At 37.2% G+C, this 18,776-nt stretch overlaps 1 protein-coding gene across 2 annotated transcripts in view; it reads left to right on the top strand.

The window, feature by feature from the left end:
* The window catches only part of myom3 (myomesin 3), a 63,860-nt gene that overhangs the window by 15,855 nt on the left and 29,229 nt on the right, over positions 1 to 18,776 (top strand). For both annotated transcript variants that reach the window (XM_077221521.1, XM_077221522.1), the window contains exons 4-14: positions 4,439 to 4,592; positions 5,618 to 5,775; positions 5,865 to 5,954; positions 6,884 to 6,972; positions 7,283 to 7,327; positions 9,400 to 9,546; positions 9,670 to 9,831; positions 12,024 to 12,165; positions 14,733 to 14,932; positions 15,011 to 15,064; positions 17,406 to 17,533. In XM_077221521.1, the coding sequence (XP_077077636.1) occupies positions 4,439 to 4,592; positions 5,618 to 5,775; positions 5,865 to 5,954; positions 6,884 to 6,972; positions 7,283 to 7,327; positions 9,400 to 9,546; positions 9,670 to 9,831; positions 12,024 to 12,165; positions 14,733 to 14,932; positions 15,011 to 15,064; positions 17,406 to 17,533 (1,369 nt within the window). The remainder of the gene's footprint in view (positions 1 to 4,438; positions 4,593 to 5,617; positions 5,776 to 5,864; positions 5,955 to 6,883; positions 6,973 to 7,282; positions 7,328 to 9,399; positions 9,547 to 9,669; positions 9,832 to 12,023; positions 12,166 to 14,732; positions 14,933 to 15,010; positions 15,065 to 17,405; positions 17,534 to 18,776) is intronic.

Genomic DNA, 18,776 nt, shown 5'->3' with positions numbered 1-18,776 from the left:
TTTTGTTTTCTCTTATTTTTGTCGTGATCACAACATAACAAAAGTTACAACAAATCAAAACTGGAAAACGTAATGCATAATCTCTAAATTACCAACATTTACAGTATTAACTATCATCCTAAAGTTGTACTTTTTTCTCATATTTCTAGCATTAATTCATATTTTTTTCAGTTTTTGTAATTTTAGTGCTTCAACCTAGTTTTATTTCACTTACTTGCCAAGGCAAAATTTCTCATTTTTATTTAAAATTTTTAAGTTTAAGTTTTTATCTGATTCTTATATTTGATTTAAGATTTGTTTTAATTTAAAATTATTTCTAATAGTTTTAGTTTTGGTTAATAATAACAACACTGATATACAGAAGTCAAGGACCTCAACTGAAAATGCTTCTATTTTGCATTTTTACATAATTTAATACCTTTTTTTAAATCAAAATAACATGATCAATGACACTCTTTCACTTACTTTAGATTAGTCACAAAATAATACACTGAATATTTGAGTAGAAAATCCCAAACCTTTTAGTTTATTTCCATGTTTAATTAGGATTACATAATGATCTGCTGAATAGAAAAGAGCAAAAATGAGAGGGAACGTTGTCTTGAACTCTTTCTTGAGTTTCCTCTCTCCATCTAAATCTGGATTAATCCTTTTCACATTCATGTGTAAATAAGTTGGACCACTATGGTGTTTTTCACATCAAAAACGTCCCTCTTTCTTTCAGGCTTAGTCTTTTAGACTCTCTCTACATAAGTGCATTCATTTGAGTCAGTCATCAGTCTGGCGGCACTGCACTAAACCCATCCAAAGCGAAGAATGGCAACTTCTAATTGCACTGAGAGATTTTAAATCACCTGATATCGACCCTGAGGATAACTGGCATTTTTATTTGTCTCGTCTGCCATCTGGATTCATAGCATGATGCTCGGCCAGTGTTTCTGCTGACCTCCTCTAAAGCGCTGACATGACAGCCAGTTAAATGTCATGAGCATCGTGCAGCTCTTCAAAAGAGATCTGACTCCAGTGAAAGTTCACGCCGTTCAAATCATCCTTAGTTGCTTTGAAACCTTTCATAAAAAGTTTTAATAGTGCTTTTGACAAAACGGTTTAAAATTATGTTCGCTCCAGGTTTATAGTTAACTAAAACCATCAAATAAATTTCCGTTACTTGAAATAAATAAACATGAATTGAAATAAAATCAAATAAAAAACTTAAAGGGGTTATATGTAAGAATTTTCATGTATTAATCGCTTTACGAAACTTAAAGGAGACCTTCCCTGATTTCCTAGGTTGTCTATGAAGTGTAGAGTGAAAATCCTAAGGCTGTGACATTTACATTTACATTTACAAGGCTGTGACATTGTGATTATGCCAAAAGAGCCATTCTGTACTGTAATGTCAATGTGTCTTGCTATTAATTCAAACTATAGTCCCATATAGCCATATCTATATATATCTACACTTTATAATCCAACTATCATAAGAGTGTAATTTTAATGACCTCATCTGTCGACATGATGCCGGTGAATCTCAGAGCTGCTGCAAACATCACTGCGATCAGATGCTTTCTGAACGGCTGTTTTCTCACCGCTGTCATTTTTGTTGTTTATTTTGTTATTGAGAAGAAAAGCGTGGAGCCACCTTTGTCTGATAAAATACCGGGACATATCGATCGTTGGATCATATCATTCTGAATCATATCATATCGTGATATGTGCTTATACGGGAGCACATATCACATGCTGTTACATTCTGTCTGCCTGGTTCAGATTACACGATTTTTTTTTGTCTGTTACGATAGTCACTGTGTCAGATTACGCGATTTTGACTCCTAAAATCTTGTTGTGTCGTGGACAAGAAACATGTCAGACTACACGTTGCTTCCTGACCAGTCATCGCGTGCCGTTTTTAATGACGCGCGTGATGTCATTGAGAAGGCGAAACTAGTAGCAAGGGACTTCCGGAAACGAACGTAAACAAACAATGGATGAAGCGGTGAGTGTTGTATCGGCTGTCCTGTGTTCAGAAAAACTTTTAAAAAAAGAAAGAAAACCCGACAATGGACACGTTCCTGGATTGCTCGAAGAGGACAGTATGGGCTGTCAATTCTCCAAAGAGAACTTGAGGTAAAATATTGTTTTCTTACGAACCTTTCCTCCATGTCATAACTCCACCTAGTAGCTCAATCATCTCTCTTTCGTTTCGCCATTTTTGAAAGTTGTGTACGGAAAAGCTTCTGTGCTCCTATTGGTCAACCTCATACATGTGACGGAACCCGTTGTGGACGACCGTTAAAAAAATTAAACATGCTAGTCTTTTTGTCGTGAAGCATCGCAGACGCGACGTAGGTTGTCGCCCACTAAAGGCGGGCATACACTGTGCGAATTTCGTCCGATTTTGAGCCGAAATCTGACACGTGCGACTCTTTTTCGGGTCGGGCCGATTTTCAGCTTTGTCGTGCGTCGTTTGTCGTGCAGTGTTCGTGCAGTATACAAGGGGAAACGAGAGGCGATTAACCTCTCCCGATCGGCAATCGGATGGTCAGATGAATTTCTGAATTTCAATTTCAGTTGAAGCAGAGCTACGAACCGATTGCCCTAAACTCAGTGTTTTTTCCCTCACTGCGCCTGCGCGAAAACAGATTTTAACCATTTCAATCTGCAGAAAGAAAAAAAAACGAAAAGAGGGAACTCTTTAAGTTCTGTAGTTCAATCTAGCTACAAATTACTGTTGCTTACCTCCAGTTTCCCACGTCTTCCAAGCTGCGATGTAGCACCATGCCTCTTTTATTAATTTGTTAAACAATGTTTTTGAAATAAACCTGTTTTTAATTTTCATTGATGACTAATTATTGCAGTGTTCGGACATATTATAGACTATTAATATAATTATATGCCTATAATTCATTGTAATCGACCTAAATGTTTTAGACAATTTTCAATGAGGATCCTCATTGAAAATTGTCTAAAACATTTAGGTCGATTACAATGAATTATAGGCATATAATTCTATTATTATTATTATTATTTTATTATTCCTCGTGGAGTAAGCTTATATGTAATATTTTAGTATCCTTATTCCTCACAGCGCATTGCGGTGATGTGCTGTGAAATTATTGCGTGCCAAATTAATTATAGCAGATCATTTAATAATAAAATTAGCCTTCTCTAATACAATAATACTAATAATAATTTAATACATAAATTGGAAGTGCTAAATCATCTTGATATTGATAGCTGATGCTTGTTTTGACAATATCTCTCTGGATGATATGGTCTAGGCGCAACCCAGAACGGGGGTTTATCGCACATATTTCACACGTATAGTGTGAGCAGTGAAGTCGCAGCTCGACGTTCGGACCGTATAGTGTGAGCACGTAAATCCCGAGCTTTGGCTTTACATCGCATGCGATTTACTCGTTCAGTGTGAGTACCTTGCTGAAATCGCACAGTGTATGTCCGCCTTTAGACACACTATACGAGATGATACGATCGAATCTTGCGTCCCGACGCCCATTGTCGTTTACGAAAATCCCGACGACACCCTACGTCAAACGGATCGTGCCAAAATCGGGCTAAAATCGTGTAATCTGAACCAGGCGCTTCATGAGGCACACACGAACACTAGCACACACAAGCAAGGTCTCTCGCTCTCTCTCTCTCTCTCTGCCGTGCGCACGCTACACGGTTTGAACATACATATTCACGTAGCCTTTCGAAAACCGGGACATTCAGTGTCCCGGGAGAGTGGATAAATTTCCCGGGACAGGTTATTAAAAAGAACAACAATCCCGATAAAACCGGGATGGGTCTGGCAACCCTACGTGCAGCGAATAATTACATATTCATCTAAACGTCGCTCTCAGCAGCGTGGACGGCGTCGGGATGTTCATTAACAGTATATCACTGCAAAGCAATTTTCAACTTTTTTCTTCTAGGCAAAGGCTGAAAGAGAACTTCACCGTGAGTATATCAGGGCCTTGAATCACGTTCAGTCTCTTGTGTGTTACGTGAGCACGAGTCTGAGCAGTGAGACACTGGGTGCAGTTCTCTTAACGGCCACCGGTGTCGCTAATAACAAGGGTTTCTAAATTCTACATAGACCATTTAAACTTCAATTTTATTTCACCTAACGTTAGTTGGCAAAGCAACATTTCTCAGTTTTATTTAGTTTAGTTTTTTTTAAATAAAATAACTAAAAATAAAACTGAAATAAGAAAAAATGACAAATATGTAGAGACATGTTAAAAAAACAATAAACAAACAACACAATTAGGCTATTTAAAAAATTCAAAAGAAAGCAGAACATTTTAAAAACTAATTCTAAATATAAAAAAAATGGTATCTCAATTATGTTAAAATAACTAGTTCACTCCACTCATATCAGTGGGTCCATAAGCTTCTTGCAAACAAGAAAATGTCTGACCTTTGACCTCAGGGAGGCCCTGAGAGAGACCATGTCCAGCGACGAGCTGCGCGAGAGAGACCAGTGGACTCTGTTCGGCAACGAGGCTGAGAAACTGGAGATCGGGGTGATCAGAAACCAGCATGTTGTCCGTGAGCGTGTGGATCGATTCGCGCTGCGCCGGGAGGTGAGTGATACACACACACACAAACACACACACACCAAAGACTATATACTAAGCGAAGAGCGTTAAAAATACAACAATCAGAGTGTCTGCACCTCTCAACACACATGCATTCTTACACTGCCATTTTAGAGAAAAACGTTATCTCAATAAATGATTTGATAGATATCTGGCTATCGCTCTCTCTATCTATCTTTCTCTCTCTCTATCTCTCTCTTTATCCATCATTCTCTCTTTCTAACATTCTCTTTATCTATCTTTCTCTCTGTCTAACGTTCTATTCCAGATAAAGCTAAAAGCATCTATTTAAACGTGATTTATTAAAATAACTAAGACTAAAACTGAAATAAAAATTAATACAAATATATTTAGACAATACATATATTATTATTAATTAAATTATTATTAAAATTATTAAATTGTAAAAAAAAAAATTAAAAAAATAGAAAGCTTTGGATGAGGAACAGACTGAAATGTAACCGGGTTATTATTATAGTTAACTTTTTTTATGGTTTAAAAAATAAATTTAAAAAGTATTAAAATATATTTAAAAAAATGAACATTAATCAAAATAAAATCGATAATAACTGAAATAAAATTTAATATAAAAAACTGTAATTTTTTTTTATTTCAGCTAGTTGCCAAGGCAAAATGCAGCTTGATGTACTAGAATAACAGAAAAATAAAAAATAATGCTAAATGCTTTGTGTGAGAAAATGTAACCATAAATCTCTGAAATAAAAGTTAATAAAATCTATATTTAAAAAAAAAATAAAGCTACTAAAAAATGACAACACAACAAAGGTAATAAAACTTTAACTAAAAGTAAAATATTTAGAAAATCTAAAAATAAAAACTAATTCAAAATATTACTAAGAACTGTAATAATATTTCAGTGATACTAAAATGTTGCTGTTGTTTTAAATGTAAGTGTAAACATAAAAAATAAATGTATGTCATTTTGACATCAGAGTGAGTAAATTGCTGAGAGCTGTTTGTTATTCTTCATTCCTCATTTTCACGCACAGGCCGAGAGAAAAGCTTCAGTGCACATGAAGTTTATTGAGGATTTGAGCATGAAGGCTCCTGACTTCCCCGTCCCGCTGCGATCGCACACGGTGTGGGCCGGCATGGATGTCAAATTCTCCTGTACGGTTCAGGGCTGCCCGATTCCCAGCATCACATGGTGAGTCTCAAAAAGCCTGTGTCTGGAAAACAAAAGAGCCTAAATCTCCAAAGATCTCGTCCATCATAGAGCGTGAATCTTGTCGACAGGTATAAGGATGACGTCCCTCTCCGAGGATCCCTGCCCTGGAACTGCAAGCTGATGCAGAAGTTCGGCCTCAACGTGTTAGAGATCAGAAGGTGAACTTCAAAACCGGAATATTCAATTGACTTCAAACAATGATATTTTAGTGTCATTATTATTCTAGTTTTTATAGGAACACTTTATAATATGGTCTCATTTGTTTATCTACTGCATTAACTAAAGTGAACTAACAAGGATCGATATGTTTACTGCATTTATTAACCTTTCTTAATGTTAGTTATTAGAAATGTTTATGTTCACATGCATTAACTAACGTTTACAGGTACAACTTTTGATCTTAAAAATGTATTGGTAAATTCTGAGAATAACATTTACAAAGATTAATAAATTCTGAAGTATTGTTAATTGTTTGTTAAATAATGGAACCTTATAGTAAAGTGTTACAGTTTTTATTAATATTTTGAACACATTTTTATTTTTATATTTTCCATTTTTATGTACTTGAAAGTTTAGTAATTTTTGTTGTTTTGTCATTTTAGTTTTTTTTTTGTGCTGTCAAATCAATTAATCACGATTAATCACAACTACATAAACGTTTGTGTATATGTGTATATATATATACAAATATATATATATAAATACACACGCATATATATTATATTTGCAAACTTTTATGTTAGATGCGATGAATCGATTTGACAGCGCTATTTTTTTATATATATTTTTTTGTAATTTTATTTCAGTCATAGTTTACTTTAAGTTAAACTAAAAGAAAACTTAAAAGCTGAAATAAAATGCATAAGCTTTTTAAAGTCCATACATATTTTCGGATTTCATTTGTTACAACTTTTGTTATGTTGAGATCCCAACAAAAAAAATGATAAAGTAAGAGAGGGAAAAAACAGTTATATTATCTGAAAGATACACATCTTTATATTATTATAAGATTTTTTTTTTTTAATACATACATGGTTTATGTTTAGTTGTGCATTAGTCATGCCCATTTATTTTTCTTTCTTTTCAGATGTTCTGCTGAAGATGCCGGAGAATACAAGGCCATAGCGAAAAGTTCCCTGGGAGAAGCAACGTCCTGCGCCAGACTGCTCGTGAACTGTGAGTTGATGTTCAGAGGGTTATTTAGGTGTTGCTTCACTTGTTCAAGGTCTACAAAACTGCCATTTAATTGATTAGTATGCTGAAAGCCAATTTTCCCAAACTAATCGAAACTATTACCATTGCTATCAGACAATACATATTTATCAGTGCAGTCATTAGTGTTATATTAGGAGCACAATGATCTCTGGTCATTCTCAAGAGCTGTCTAAGAGTCAGTCTTAGCTGTTGAAACCTTATTGGCTGCATTAATGAAAAGTTTGTGTAGCAACAGCAAATATTTTTTTACCTTTTATTCTTCCATTTGCAGCACACGAAGGAGCAGAAGCAAAACTGAAGCGCTTGTGGACGCCCAGTAAGTGCCTTTGCTCTTCATAATGCATAAACTGAGAGGTGTTTGGTGTACTTTAACTGGTAATGCTGTCAGGTTGGGTACTTTGAAGAAAGTCACACAAGTGTAAAATCACCAACATGTGAATAAAACATGATGACTGATATGCAGGAATTGGTGATTACAGTTTATGTGTTTCAATGTGGTAGAAGAATGAGAGAACGTTTGAAAGACAAATAAGGAATAGTTCATCCTAAAGAGCTTCATAAATATTCTACAAAAACGTTTTCCTCTGATGTTTTATTGACAGATAGAAATCTATTTTTCAACGTTAAGTTTTGTGTATTCATGTACACTGCTGTTTATTAAATTGATCAAATGGGACAGTAAAAACATTTATAATATTAAAAACTATTTATTTTTCAAATAAATTTTGTTCTTTTGAACTTTCTATTTATCAAAGAATCCTGAAAAAATAATATCATGGTTTCCACAAAAATATGAAGCAGCACAAGTATCAATATTTATAATAATAATTTCCTGAGCAGCAAATCATCATATTAGAAAGATTTCTGAAGGATCATGTGACACTGAAGCCTGGAGTAATGATGCTGAAAATTCAGCTTTGATCACAGGAATAAATTACATTTTAAAGCATATTCAAACAGAAAACAATTCATTTAAAGTGTAATAATATTTCTCAATATTACTGTTTTTACTGTATTTTTGATCAAATAAATGCAGCCTTGGTGAGACACAATCACTAAAAAATGATAAGATGCATGCTTGAGAATTTTATATATTATATATATTGTACATTGATATATTGAACCTAGCAAGCACCCATAATACCCCAGCATTGTGGCATTGAGTTTTGCATGTAGACACACTTTGGGCAGTGAACATTTAGAGCAAGAACGACTCGATTACTCCAGTCCATCCAAAATAGCAACAGCATTTTCAAACAAATCTGAATGCACATTACAGCCTTTCTGCTGATATGAGAGAACATCACTATTCATTTGCAAGCGTCTGGAATTGTGTTGTCGAATTACAGCGGCACACATCACTTCCAATTCCATTTCACTTCAATTCCTAGCTAAACAAATAAAGTGTCTTCTCAAACGTTGTCACATCGGCCCTCTGTGACGTCCCCTGCGCTGGGCTGTGGCATTTGTCTCATTACACTAATATTTGTCCTCGTCCTTGGGATGGTTATTGGTGCTATTTGCCAGGAATGGAATCTCGAAGGAAAATGAAACAATTTTTCCACTAACAATTCTGTGGTTTCTCCCCGCTTGTACAACATATGCCTTAATTGAGTCCCTTCTTGCATTCATTTTCACTGCCCACTGAAGGCAAGAAGAACACGGACAAAAGCTTCTTACTGCCTGTCACTTCACAAATGTAATTAAAAGTGAGTGGATTGAAACATTAACGACTTGATTCCTGTAGAAACTACTCAAGCAAGACTTTTTTTTCCCTTCTGAGTGAAGGTGTATTGAACAGTGTGGATGAAATCTAATTTTACTGTGTAAGTAGTTTTATATCAGAGGAATGGAATGGTGGTTTTTCTTGGAAATACCAACGCTATCTAACGACAAATTCGTACGAGTGAGTACTAATTCGTATGATTTGTCTAAACCCCAGTGACGTTTGGGTTTAGGGGCGGGGTCAGGGGTAGGTCATTCGTAAGAATTCATACGAATTGGATAACTCGTAAAATATGTGCGAGTGAGGTCGTATGAATTCGTATGAATTAGCCACCTCGTAAAATAAGTACGAATTGCCGTGAGATCGGGTTGGAAATTCAAGGAAAAGGATTCAACGATGTATACTAGTAATGCACGATACTAAACTTCTCCGCAGACACTGATAGCCGATACCGATAGTTTGATTTTCTGATGCTGTAAATAGTGTTGTCAAAAGTAGTGACTTCGGTACCAAGTCAGTACTGAAATTAAAAAAAATTTAAGATACCTGCATTTCCCTCTAGCATTTTGAGCGCTGTTGAACGGATTCTTAAACGCCTCTGATTGGCCATCGTTCACGCGCTCAATATACTTCCTCTTTCCCTGTTTTTTCTCGTCCTATAGTCCCAGGCCCAGTTCCAGAGCCGGATGCTCAGCTGGACTCAACCTTTCCTCCAACATTTGTGAAAGAGGGTGAAAGCTTGCTTCTGCAGTGCAGCTTCACCTCAGCTTTACTGCCGTTCCAACAAGATGTGACCTGGTACAGAGACGGTGAGACACTTGACGTGGTATTCCATATCTAATGAAAAGACGTTCAGGCATTTGAACCTGTTATCCAATGAACAATGTACTTTTAGCACATGCTTTTATTCAAAGTGATTCCTGTGTGATCAGGGGTGGTCGTGCGTGAGTCGAGTCGTGTGGAGCTGCAGACGGGCCTGCGATCTGCCAGTCTCAGCCTGAAGCGTGTGCACAAGGAACACGAGGGCCTGTACACCGTCCGCCTGCGCACCTGGGACGGGTCCGTCGAGCACAGCGCCTTCGTCTATGTCAAAGGTCAGATCCTGCAAATCATTAGAATTAGAAAGCTGGTAAAAACGGTATCCGTCACCTTAAAGCGTATTGCGATTTTTATTTCATAACTAGTGTTGTAATCGAGTATTGGACATCTAAAAAAAAATCACTTTCACATCACAAAATCAGTTTTGTTTGTCTTTTGCTCTCAGGCGGAGCGAGAAAGAGCTCGACTTAGAGCTAAGTTTGCGATCTAGAATCAAACATCCACGCGATCTTATTCCTAAAATTCCTTTAAAGTAACTTGACCCTTCAAATAGCGATTGTATTATTACATCGTTACACCAGTAGCTGGCGGCAAGTGACCATTAAAAATGTAAATTTGTCATTGTCATTCATTCAAGAGAATTGTTCAAAAATGCTGATTCATCCAGTAATGAAACAAGTGAAATCTTTACGAGTGAGTCATTGAATCATTAATTCAAGAGAATTGTTCAAAAATAATGATTCAACGCAAGCCAAAGCGCTGATTTAAATGAGTCATTAAATCATTCATTCATTCAAAAAAAATTATTCTATTAATTAACATTCAATAAAATTAATTGCAGCAATTAATATTTAGACAGAACCTCTAGTAATGTACATGCTATTTTATTTAGTTGTCTGTTCAGAATCGGAGAATCGAGATCTCTATTTGAAACAAAAAAATCGTGATTCTCAGTTTATCCAGAATCGTGCAGCTCTAGCTCGACTGTGTGTTTTTTTTGGTGTCATCTCTCCAGATTATCTGTGATTAAAAAAAATGAGTGTGTTAGAATTGCCTCCTGTCTGTCCTAATTAAGAAATGTAAAACTTTAACTCATGAGAGACATAATTCTCGTGAATCCAGAGCAGAGTTCCCCTGTCAGCGCAAGTCCTTTAAAGCAAGAAGAGGACGGGAATTAAATTTCCTGTCTCATTAAAGGAAGTGGGCCACTCCGTAAGCCTGCAGTGTAGTAATTAGAAAGCGAGCTTTACTCCACATCCTCGCTTAATCTCAGAGGAAAAATTTGCATTACAAATCTGCCAGGTAACAGGAAGGTGCCGGAGGTTACTGTTATGAGTCGGTTTCATCCTTGTTTATAACGGATTAAACAAATAAGAGCGAGAGAAACCCTGCAGCCGTCCTCTTCTAAGAAACTTACTGAAGTAAATTTAACTTAATTCAAAGGATTATAAGAGATGAACCAAGCCAATCAGCTACAAGGGGAATCATAACATAGCAAACTTTGATTTGAAGCAATAAAGTATTTGAAAATCAGACAAAATTACAAAGGTACAAGACTGTGAACTTCACTTCTTTAATGAGGAATAGAACTACAATCCCATGAAGCATTGCAAACAGCATCGAATTAAAAATTATCGATAAATATAAAACTACACATTTTAAATTTAATGAAAAATATGTATATACATTAAAATATTTAATTATTGTGAGAGCTTAGAATGAATTACGTCATTCGCAATGCTTCAGCATAATGGGTAATGTAATTGTTTTTTTAACCTAAGTTGAAATAATGCGGGCTGACGGCTTCAAATGAAGCAAATACCATCGATTAACAACCCCGTAGCTCATAGTAAGGCTCCCTTTAAAGATTTTTTAAGTTATCGTTAAAAATCTTTTTTTCCTATTGATAAAATTAATGAGTTTTTACTTGAGTGGAACCCGTTGCACTCGATAGTTCTGGGAGTTCCCAAATTTTTTTAGAAAAAAATGAAAATATACATAAAATACAAAGGTTTTGTGATAAAAAAAATGAAATGAAATGAAAATAAACACTAATGACAGTTGTATTATTGTTGAAAATATATAAAAATATTTGGTCATTGAATAATAAAGTGTGTGTGTGTGCACGCACGTGCGTGCTGTATACACATATATATTCACAAACAATATATTCATATATATTTTATGTTAGATGCAATTAATCGCAATAAATCGATTTGACAGCACTAATAATATAAATAATACCAAAATAACACTGATGAATGAGATGCATTGATCTTGGAAGAGTCTGATGAGTTCGTACTGAGATCTCAGTCTATTGGTAGAAATCTTTGGTATCTTGACAAATCCGAGTGCAGTTTGAGACATTGTTTCTGAAAAGCGTCTTATCTCAAGCTTAATGCACTCTAGGAGAAGTTATTAAACTGATGTCATGTATGATTTCTCCTCCTCCTCTGTGTGTGTGTAGATGGATCCGCAGTTGTGGCCGGTGCTCCAGGTTCTCCTCTACAGCTGGAGAGCTCTGATGTGAACCGAGATTATGTCTTCCTCTCATGGACGCCTCCCAGTGCAGACGGAGCTGCTGCTGTTCAGGGTTACTTCATAGAGAGGTGAAACATGATCCACGATCTTCTGACGGTTGCTCATCTTCAGAGAGATCAGAGCAGCTTCTAGCTGTTTCTTTAGGGATACAACTTGAAATAGGAGAGAGTACAATTGCCTAACTTTCCTGTCTCCTAGCAACATGCTGCTTTACTCTACAATGTTCTGCCGGTTTTTGTTTAGTTGTTACAGGTAATTGTATGTTATTATGACTGCTGATGGGGTCTAAAAAGACTGAGACCACCAATGAAAATGTTTCTGTTTTACTGCATTTCACAATGTCTTAGTATTTGGTTTAATTGCTTTATTGAGTTAGAGGGTGTTCTGAGTGGTTGCTAAGGTGTTATTAGGGGGATATAACGTTTTTAGTGTTTTTTTAACACACTTCAATGCTAAATTGCACAATTCTGTAATTCCACATAGGGTGTTCTGAGTGGTTACTATGGTGTTGTTAGGGGATGCAAAGTTCTGGGTGGTTTTAACGCATTGCTATGCTGTTACTAATGAGTTCTGAGTGGTTACTAGGGGGTTGCTATAGGATTGCAAAATTCTGATTCTGTTTTTTATGCATTGCTGTTGCTAGGGTGATCTGAGTGATTTGCTGTTACTAGGGGTTCTGAATGGTTACTAGGGCATTGCTGGGGGATTGCAAAGTGCTGAGTTTTTTATGTATTGCTGTTGCGGTTCTGAGTGGTTGCTAGAACCACACAGAACCGCAGGGAGGATGGAAAGTTCGGAGTTATTTTTAATGCATTGATATTCTGTTTCTAGGGTGTTCTGAGTTGTTGCTAATGTGTTGCTAGGGGGATGCAAAGTTCTTAGTGACTTTAGAGCATTGCTATGCTGTTACTAAAGCCCAATTTATACTGCGGCAAACCAGAGACAATTTATAGAGAGACATGCTACTTCCTCAATCCTCAATACAACTATATAGGGAAAACCCGTAACGCCAAAGATGCCGGTTGTATGGACATGTCCCGCCCCTCCCACTGGAAAGCCAATCGTCTGCTTTTAACAGTCAAGCCGGGAAACATTTAAGCCTATCATCTGGTTCCACTGACGCATGCGCACAGTTGAGGTTTGCGACAGCGGAAAATACGTTACTGTTCGAAAAGGCGGCAGATTTGAAATGCAGTGTATGTGTGCCTTGTGTAAATATCAGACATCCCAAGTCTCCCAGAAGTTCCGGGAGAGAACCCTTGCGCATACGTAGTAAAAGTATAACCTGTGGGGGAAAAGGCGTTTTAAACCTTATTTTGGGGCAAAGTCATCAAACTTTTTCAGCTATATTTATCATATTTTACTGCTGTTTCTATACATGCAGTTTTTATGTTCCTGTGACCAGTGAAAGTGCAGTTTCTGACTCTCTGCCCATTCATTTAGATAGGAGCCTGGTCCGAAATAGCTGCCCGGAGGCGTTGCCAAAATGGCGGCCAAGTGGCATGACTTGCCTAAAATGACTTTGGGCAAACTCTCGCCGTACCTATGTCGTAGGCTGTGTGTAGCACACGTACCCTTGTGCACCTCTACAAAAATTTAACAAAGCGTCAATTCTACCGCAAGCACTGTGATTGGTCCGGGGGAGAACCTCCTCCCTCGGTTTCACATGCTCCCTCTGAATGTGTAATTGCACATCAACACAGACAACGCAGAAGTATAAATGAAAACCGACGCGTAGCCAACAGTGGCAGCCTTAAGGCTGATTTATACTTCTGCGTTGGACCTACGCCGGAGCCTCTACGCTATACACTACGCATTGGTTTTCATTTATACTTCTGCGTCGTTGTCCGCGTTGACGCGCAATTACACATGCAGAGGGAACTTGTGAAACCCGAGAGAGGGGTTCTAGCAGACCAATCACAGTGCTTGTGTCCGCGTAGAATTGACGCGTTGTTACATTTTTGGAGAGGCGCACGTCAGAGTACGCCGAAGGGTACGCGCGCTACGCACAGCCTACGACGTAGCTACGGCGTAAGTTCGACGCAGAAGTATAAATTGGGCTTAAAGCTATAGAGCTTATGTAGCCTCGCCCCCTTTCAGCGCTGCGCTCGTTGTCTTTTGTCTTCCGATCTGTATTTTCACAGCGATCTGCATATTTATGAATGAACGGCTCGTTTTAAAATGCCATAGAAATATACAGAGCGACCGCAAAAACGGAAGTTCAAAGACAGTATTCTAAAGATGGAACGCCCTCGTTTCTCTGGCGCATAAGGTCTATATTCTCTGACTGGTTGTGGTGAGGGTGTTGCTTGCGGATTGCACAGTTCTGAGTGTTTTTTATGCATTGCTGTTGCTAAGGTGTTCTGAGTGCTTGCTAGATGGATGCAAAGTTCTGAGTGGTTTTGATGCATTGCTATGCCGTTGCTAGGGTGTTTTGTGTGGTTGCAAGGGTTTTGCTACGCAGATACTAAGGTGTTCTGAGGCTCTAAGGTTTTCACGGGTTGTTCCTATGGCGTTGGTAATTAATTGCTAAGACGTTCTGATTGATTTCCATGGCAACAGCCACTACTAATAAAGCTGCAAAGTTCATTCATTCATATTTTGACATGCTCACATCCACATTTCTTTCATGCAGGTGTGACATCGGTGTTGGGAAGTGGGAACGCTGTAATGACGTCATCCAGAGGGCGTGTCAGTATCCCGTAATGGGACTGAAGGAAAACACGATGTACCAGTTCCGAGTGTGCGCAGTCAACCAGGCAGGAGTGGGACGCCCGTCTAAACCCACTGACCCCATCATGACCTCTGACCCCCTGGAGCCCAGCAGGACTACGGGTAAGAACATCTAAATTAAGCCTTCAGATCATGTGTTTACTTTATCTCTGATCTCCTCCTCATCTCTCTCTTCTTCAGTGGTGAAGGTGGAGCGCGGGAGAGAGATTGTGATCACTAAGGACCAGCTGGAGGGTGAGTAGATCACAACGCTCATGATTTCAACCGATGCAGTCGCTTAAAGAGATAACAAGAAAAACTTCTACACTCACAGCAGGAGAAAACTCAGATTTACTGTACAGGGATCCTGAGATAGCCTTTATCATGTGTCGTTTCATTGCATCAAGTCTGGGAAGTCTAAAGGCACAGTGTAGAGTTGACACTTCTGGGGCAAATTTCATGCTAAAATCAAAAGAAAAAAGGTTACTTTATTTTAAGGTGGCATAGTCACATTGTACTTACTTAAATAGGTACTGAGTTATATTAATTAACTATGTACTTACTATAGAGTTAGGCAATGTTAGGGTTCTGGTTTAGGGTTAGTTATTTGTTATTATGCTAAATTATTACTAAGTTATTACTATAGTAAGTACATGTAGTAATGTGTAACTACATCCCCTTAAAATAAAGTGTTACATGACAATATTTTAGGAACATAAGGAGTGACATTGTTTATGACAATTAAACAAAATATCATGAATGTATTTTAAAAGTAATAATAAATACTTTGCAAGTTCAGTATATACAGTATATATACAGTATATATATATATATATATATATATATATATATCATGGCAGTATATAAATAACAAAAATAAATGTATTACAGTATTGAGAATCTAAGATTCACCATTAAGAAGAGTTAGAATTAAAAAAAAAAAATGTATGTGCCGCTATGGCTGTACTATTAATATTTTAAAAATATAGCATTTATGTTTATTTTCATTTTCATTTTAGTTTAGTAATTTAATATTTTTTATAACTATAATTTTTATTTCAGTTTTTTTATTTAGTTATTTTAGAACATAAAGTTAAACTAAACTAAAATTTGAAAAGTTGCCTTGGCAACCAGCTGAAAAAAATACATTTATTTTGTATTATCTCAAATAACAAAGAGGTTACGGTTTTGGTTTTAGATTTAGCTAACGATATTAACCCTGCAGGATCCATCACTTCATTTTCTTTATGTAAACTATTTATTTAATATATCAGGTGTTGGGTTATTTTGAGGGAAAATATGATCTGGTCATGATCTTGAAAGGATTCGTGAGATTCACCCTTTTAAACTATTGATTTGTTGCTCCCGCTGTCTCTTTTGAGACGTATTTCTTTTTCATGAATTAACCGTCCTAAAAAAATTTATAGCTCAGACAGTTATGATGATGAATTTGCTCTGTTTCAGTGGGCAGATCTGATATAAAGCATTCGCAGGTGGTCTGCGCTCCCCGTATGGCAATTCTCATAAAGACTTGGGCAGTTTTATAAGCATTCAGCATTAAAACGATGATGATATGTCTCTGAAGCTGAGCTGCTAACTGCCATGGCAACACCAGGGACTCATGGGCCATTATGATGTGCCGTTAAGAGCCCATATGAAGCTGTTCTTTTTAAAGAATTAGTGGTTTTACTGAGCACTGCCGTGTGTGTGTGTGTGTGTGTGTGTGTGTGTGTGTGTGTGTGTGTGTGTGTGTGTGTGTGTGTGTGTGTGTGTGTGTGTGTGTGTGTGTGCGTGCGTGCATGTGTGTGTCTGCATGTGTGTGTCTGCGTGCGTGTGCGTGAGTGTCTGCGCGTGTGAGTGTCTGTGCGTGTGCGTGTCTGCGTGTGTGTCTGCGTGTGTCTGCGTTTGTGTCTGCACGTGTGTGTCTGCGCGTGTGTGTCTGCGCGTGTGCGTCTGCGCGTGTGTGTGTGTGTTTGTTTGTTTGATTTTTTGAGTGCGTGCGTGCAACGTAAAAGGGTTAGTTCACCCAAAATTGAAAATTCTGTCAGTATTTACTCTCCCTCATGTTGTTCCAACCTCGTAAGACTTTCGTTCATCTTTGGAACACGAAGATTCTCGTCGCTTGATAAATTTAAGATTGAGCCACTCTAGTCACTTGGACTATTTTAACAATGTCTTTAATGACTTTTCGGGGCTGGCAAGTTTCAATCCCTTAGAAGCCTATAGAGGAGTGATCCAGCTCTCAGATTTCATCAAAAATATCTTAATTCGTGTTCCGAAGATGAACGAAGGTCTTACGAGGTTGGAACAACATGAGAGAGAGTAAATACTGACAGAGTTTACATTTTTGGGTGAACTATCCCTTTAAGAAAAAAGTAATATTGCCATTTTTTCTTTCACTAAACGCTGAGAAAAATATAAATTACAGAATGTCCTTAAACAGACATTGTGTTGCTATTACACGTTTCAAAGTGTTGTTCTAACCAATATTTATATTTAGTGAATATATATTGCCGTGACCAAAGCTTTACCCTATCTCCATCAGGCCCTCGCTCTCCTTCTCCTGGTCTCAGTGTTTCCCCTCTGCCTTCTGCAGGTCGGATCCGAGTGCCGTCCCCCCCCACTGATGTGCGCGTGTGTGAGCTGAGCGACACCTACGCAGTGCTGAGCTGGACTGAACCTGATCCGCGGGGCAGAGAGTCCCTCACCTACGCCGTGGAGCGGGTGAGAGCTGACCTTCGTCCCACACACTGCTCACAGCTCGGCTCATTAAGACTGGCCCTGCGGGGGTCCTGCGCTTCTGCGTTTGTAGTTTTATCCTCGACTGCAGGCCTTAAAATTGCGTTGGCTTTACACACTGAGCCAGCGGGCCAAATTAACACTGCACTTTGACTAGTCGGATAATTAGAGACAGTGAATGCTGAATCCTGGGTGGCAGCAGGTGCAAAGCGAACGCTTCATTAAACTATAGAGATCTTGGCGCTGCTCATCCGTGTTATGTGACGGATGCATAATGTGTTTCCTCTTGACCTTAAAACACTTGCTTGCTGACTTTGCTTCGGTCTGAATATGTGACTTTGAGTTGGCTGAACTGATAGATTCATTGCAATTAATGTACAAAATTTTCGGGTGCTCAATTTAAAAACTGACCCTAGTCCTCATTTCTAAGATGCAATGAATAAAAGTGACTGCTTAATGAATAAAAGTAAATGTTAAGTTAATCTTATTCAGCTTGATGGTGTCTGTGTTATTTTAGTATTATTTACTAGTATTTATTCATATTTTTAATTAGATTGGTAATTTGATTTTAGTTTTAGTTTTTGTTATTTATGTGCTTTAGATATTTTATTCCCTAGTGAAAAATAGATATACCAAAACGTATTTATAATGCACTTATTTTATGCTAAGTTTGCTAAAAATACATTTACATATTTATGTACTTGATATACTGTAAATACCCAGCTATTGTACTTTTAGTATACTAAATTGATATACTTTAAGTCTGCTAAATTGGAACTACTAATTTTGTTAATGCGCTTTAGTTATCCAGAAGAAGTGCTGAAAGATTTACTTATAATTAGTTATACTTATTATTATAATTATTATATAGTATATTTGATTGTGCTAAATTGAACTATTGCATGTATACTTTAGGTACACTTTAAATATCTTGCATTTAAAGACTGATATTATACAGAGATATTAAAACACATTTTAGGCTTAATATTAAGAAATGTGCATTGTGCAATAAAGAAGTACTCCAAATAAAGTTTAATTATAATATTTATACCAGTGAGTCTCACGCAATATGTCAGTAAATGTGTTTGTAGTATGCTACTGAAAGTTATTTTTTAATAGTTTTTAGTTTTGGGTTTAGTTAACAACACTGCATGGGTTCACTATGAAAACATATTCTAATAATTATTCTATTATTGCCATTTTGCAAATGGGAGCATTCTAGTATAGT

The sequence above is a fragment of the Siphateles boraxobius genome, unplaced genomic scaffold (genome assembly GCF_051911475.1).
Source record: "Siphateles boraxobius isolate OS27281-9 unplaced genomic scaffold, OSU_SipBor_1 84, whole genome shotgun sequence".
NCBI lineage: Eukaryota > Metazoa > Chordata > Actinopteri > Cypriniformes > Leuciscidae > Siphateles > Siphateles boraxobius.
Note: the sequence above shows the minus strand (reverse complement) of the source record. Positions and strands in the feature narration are given on the sequence as shown.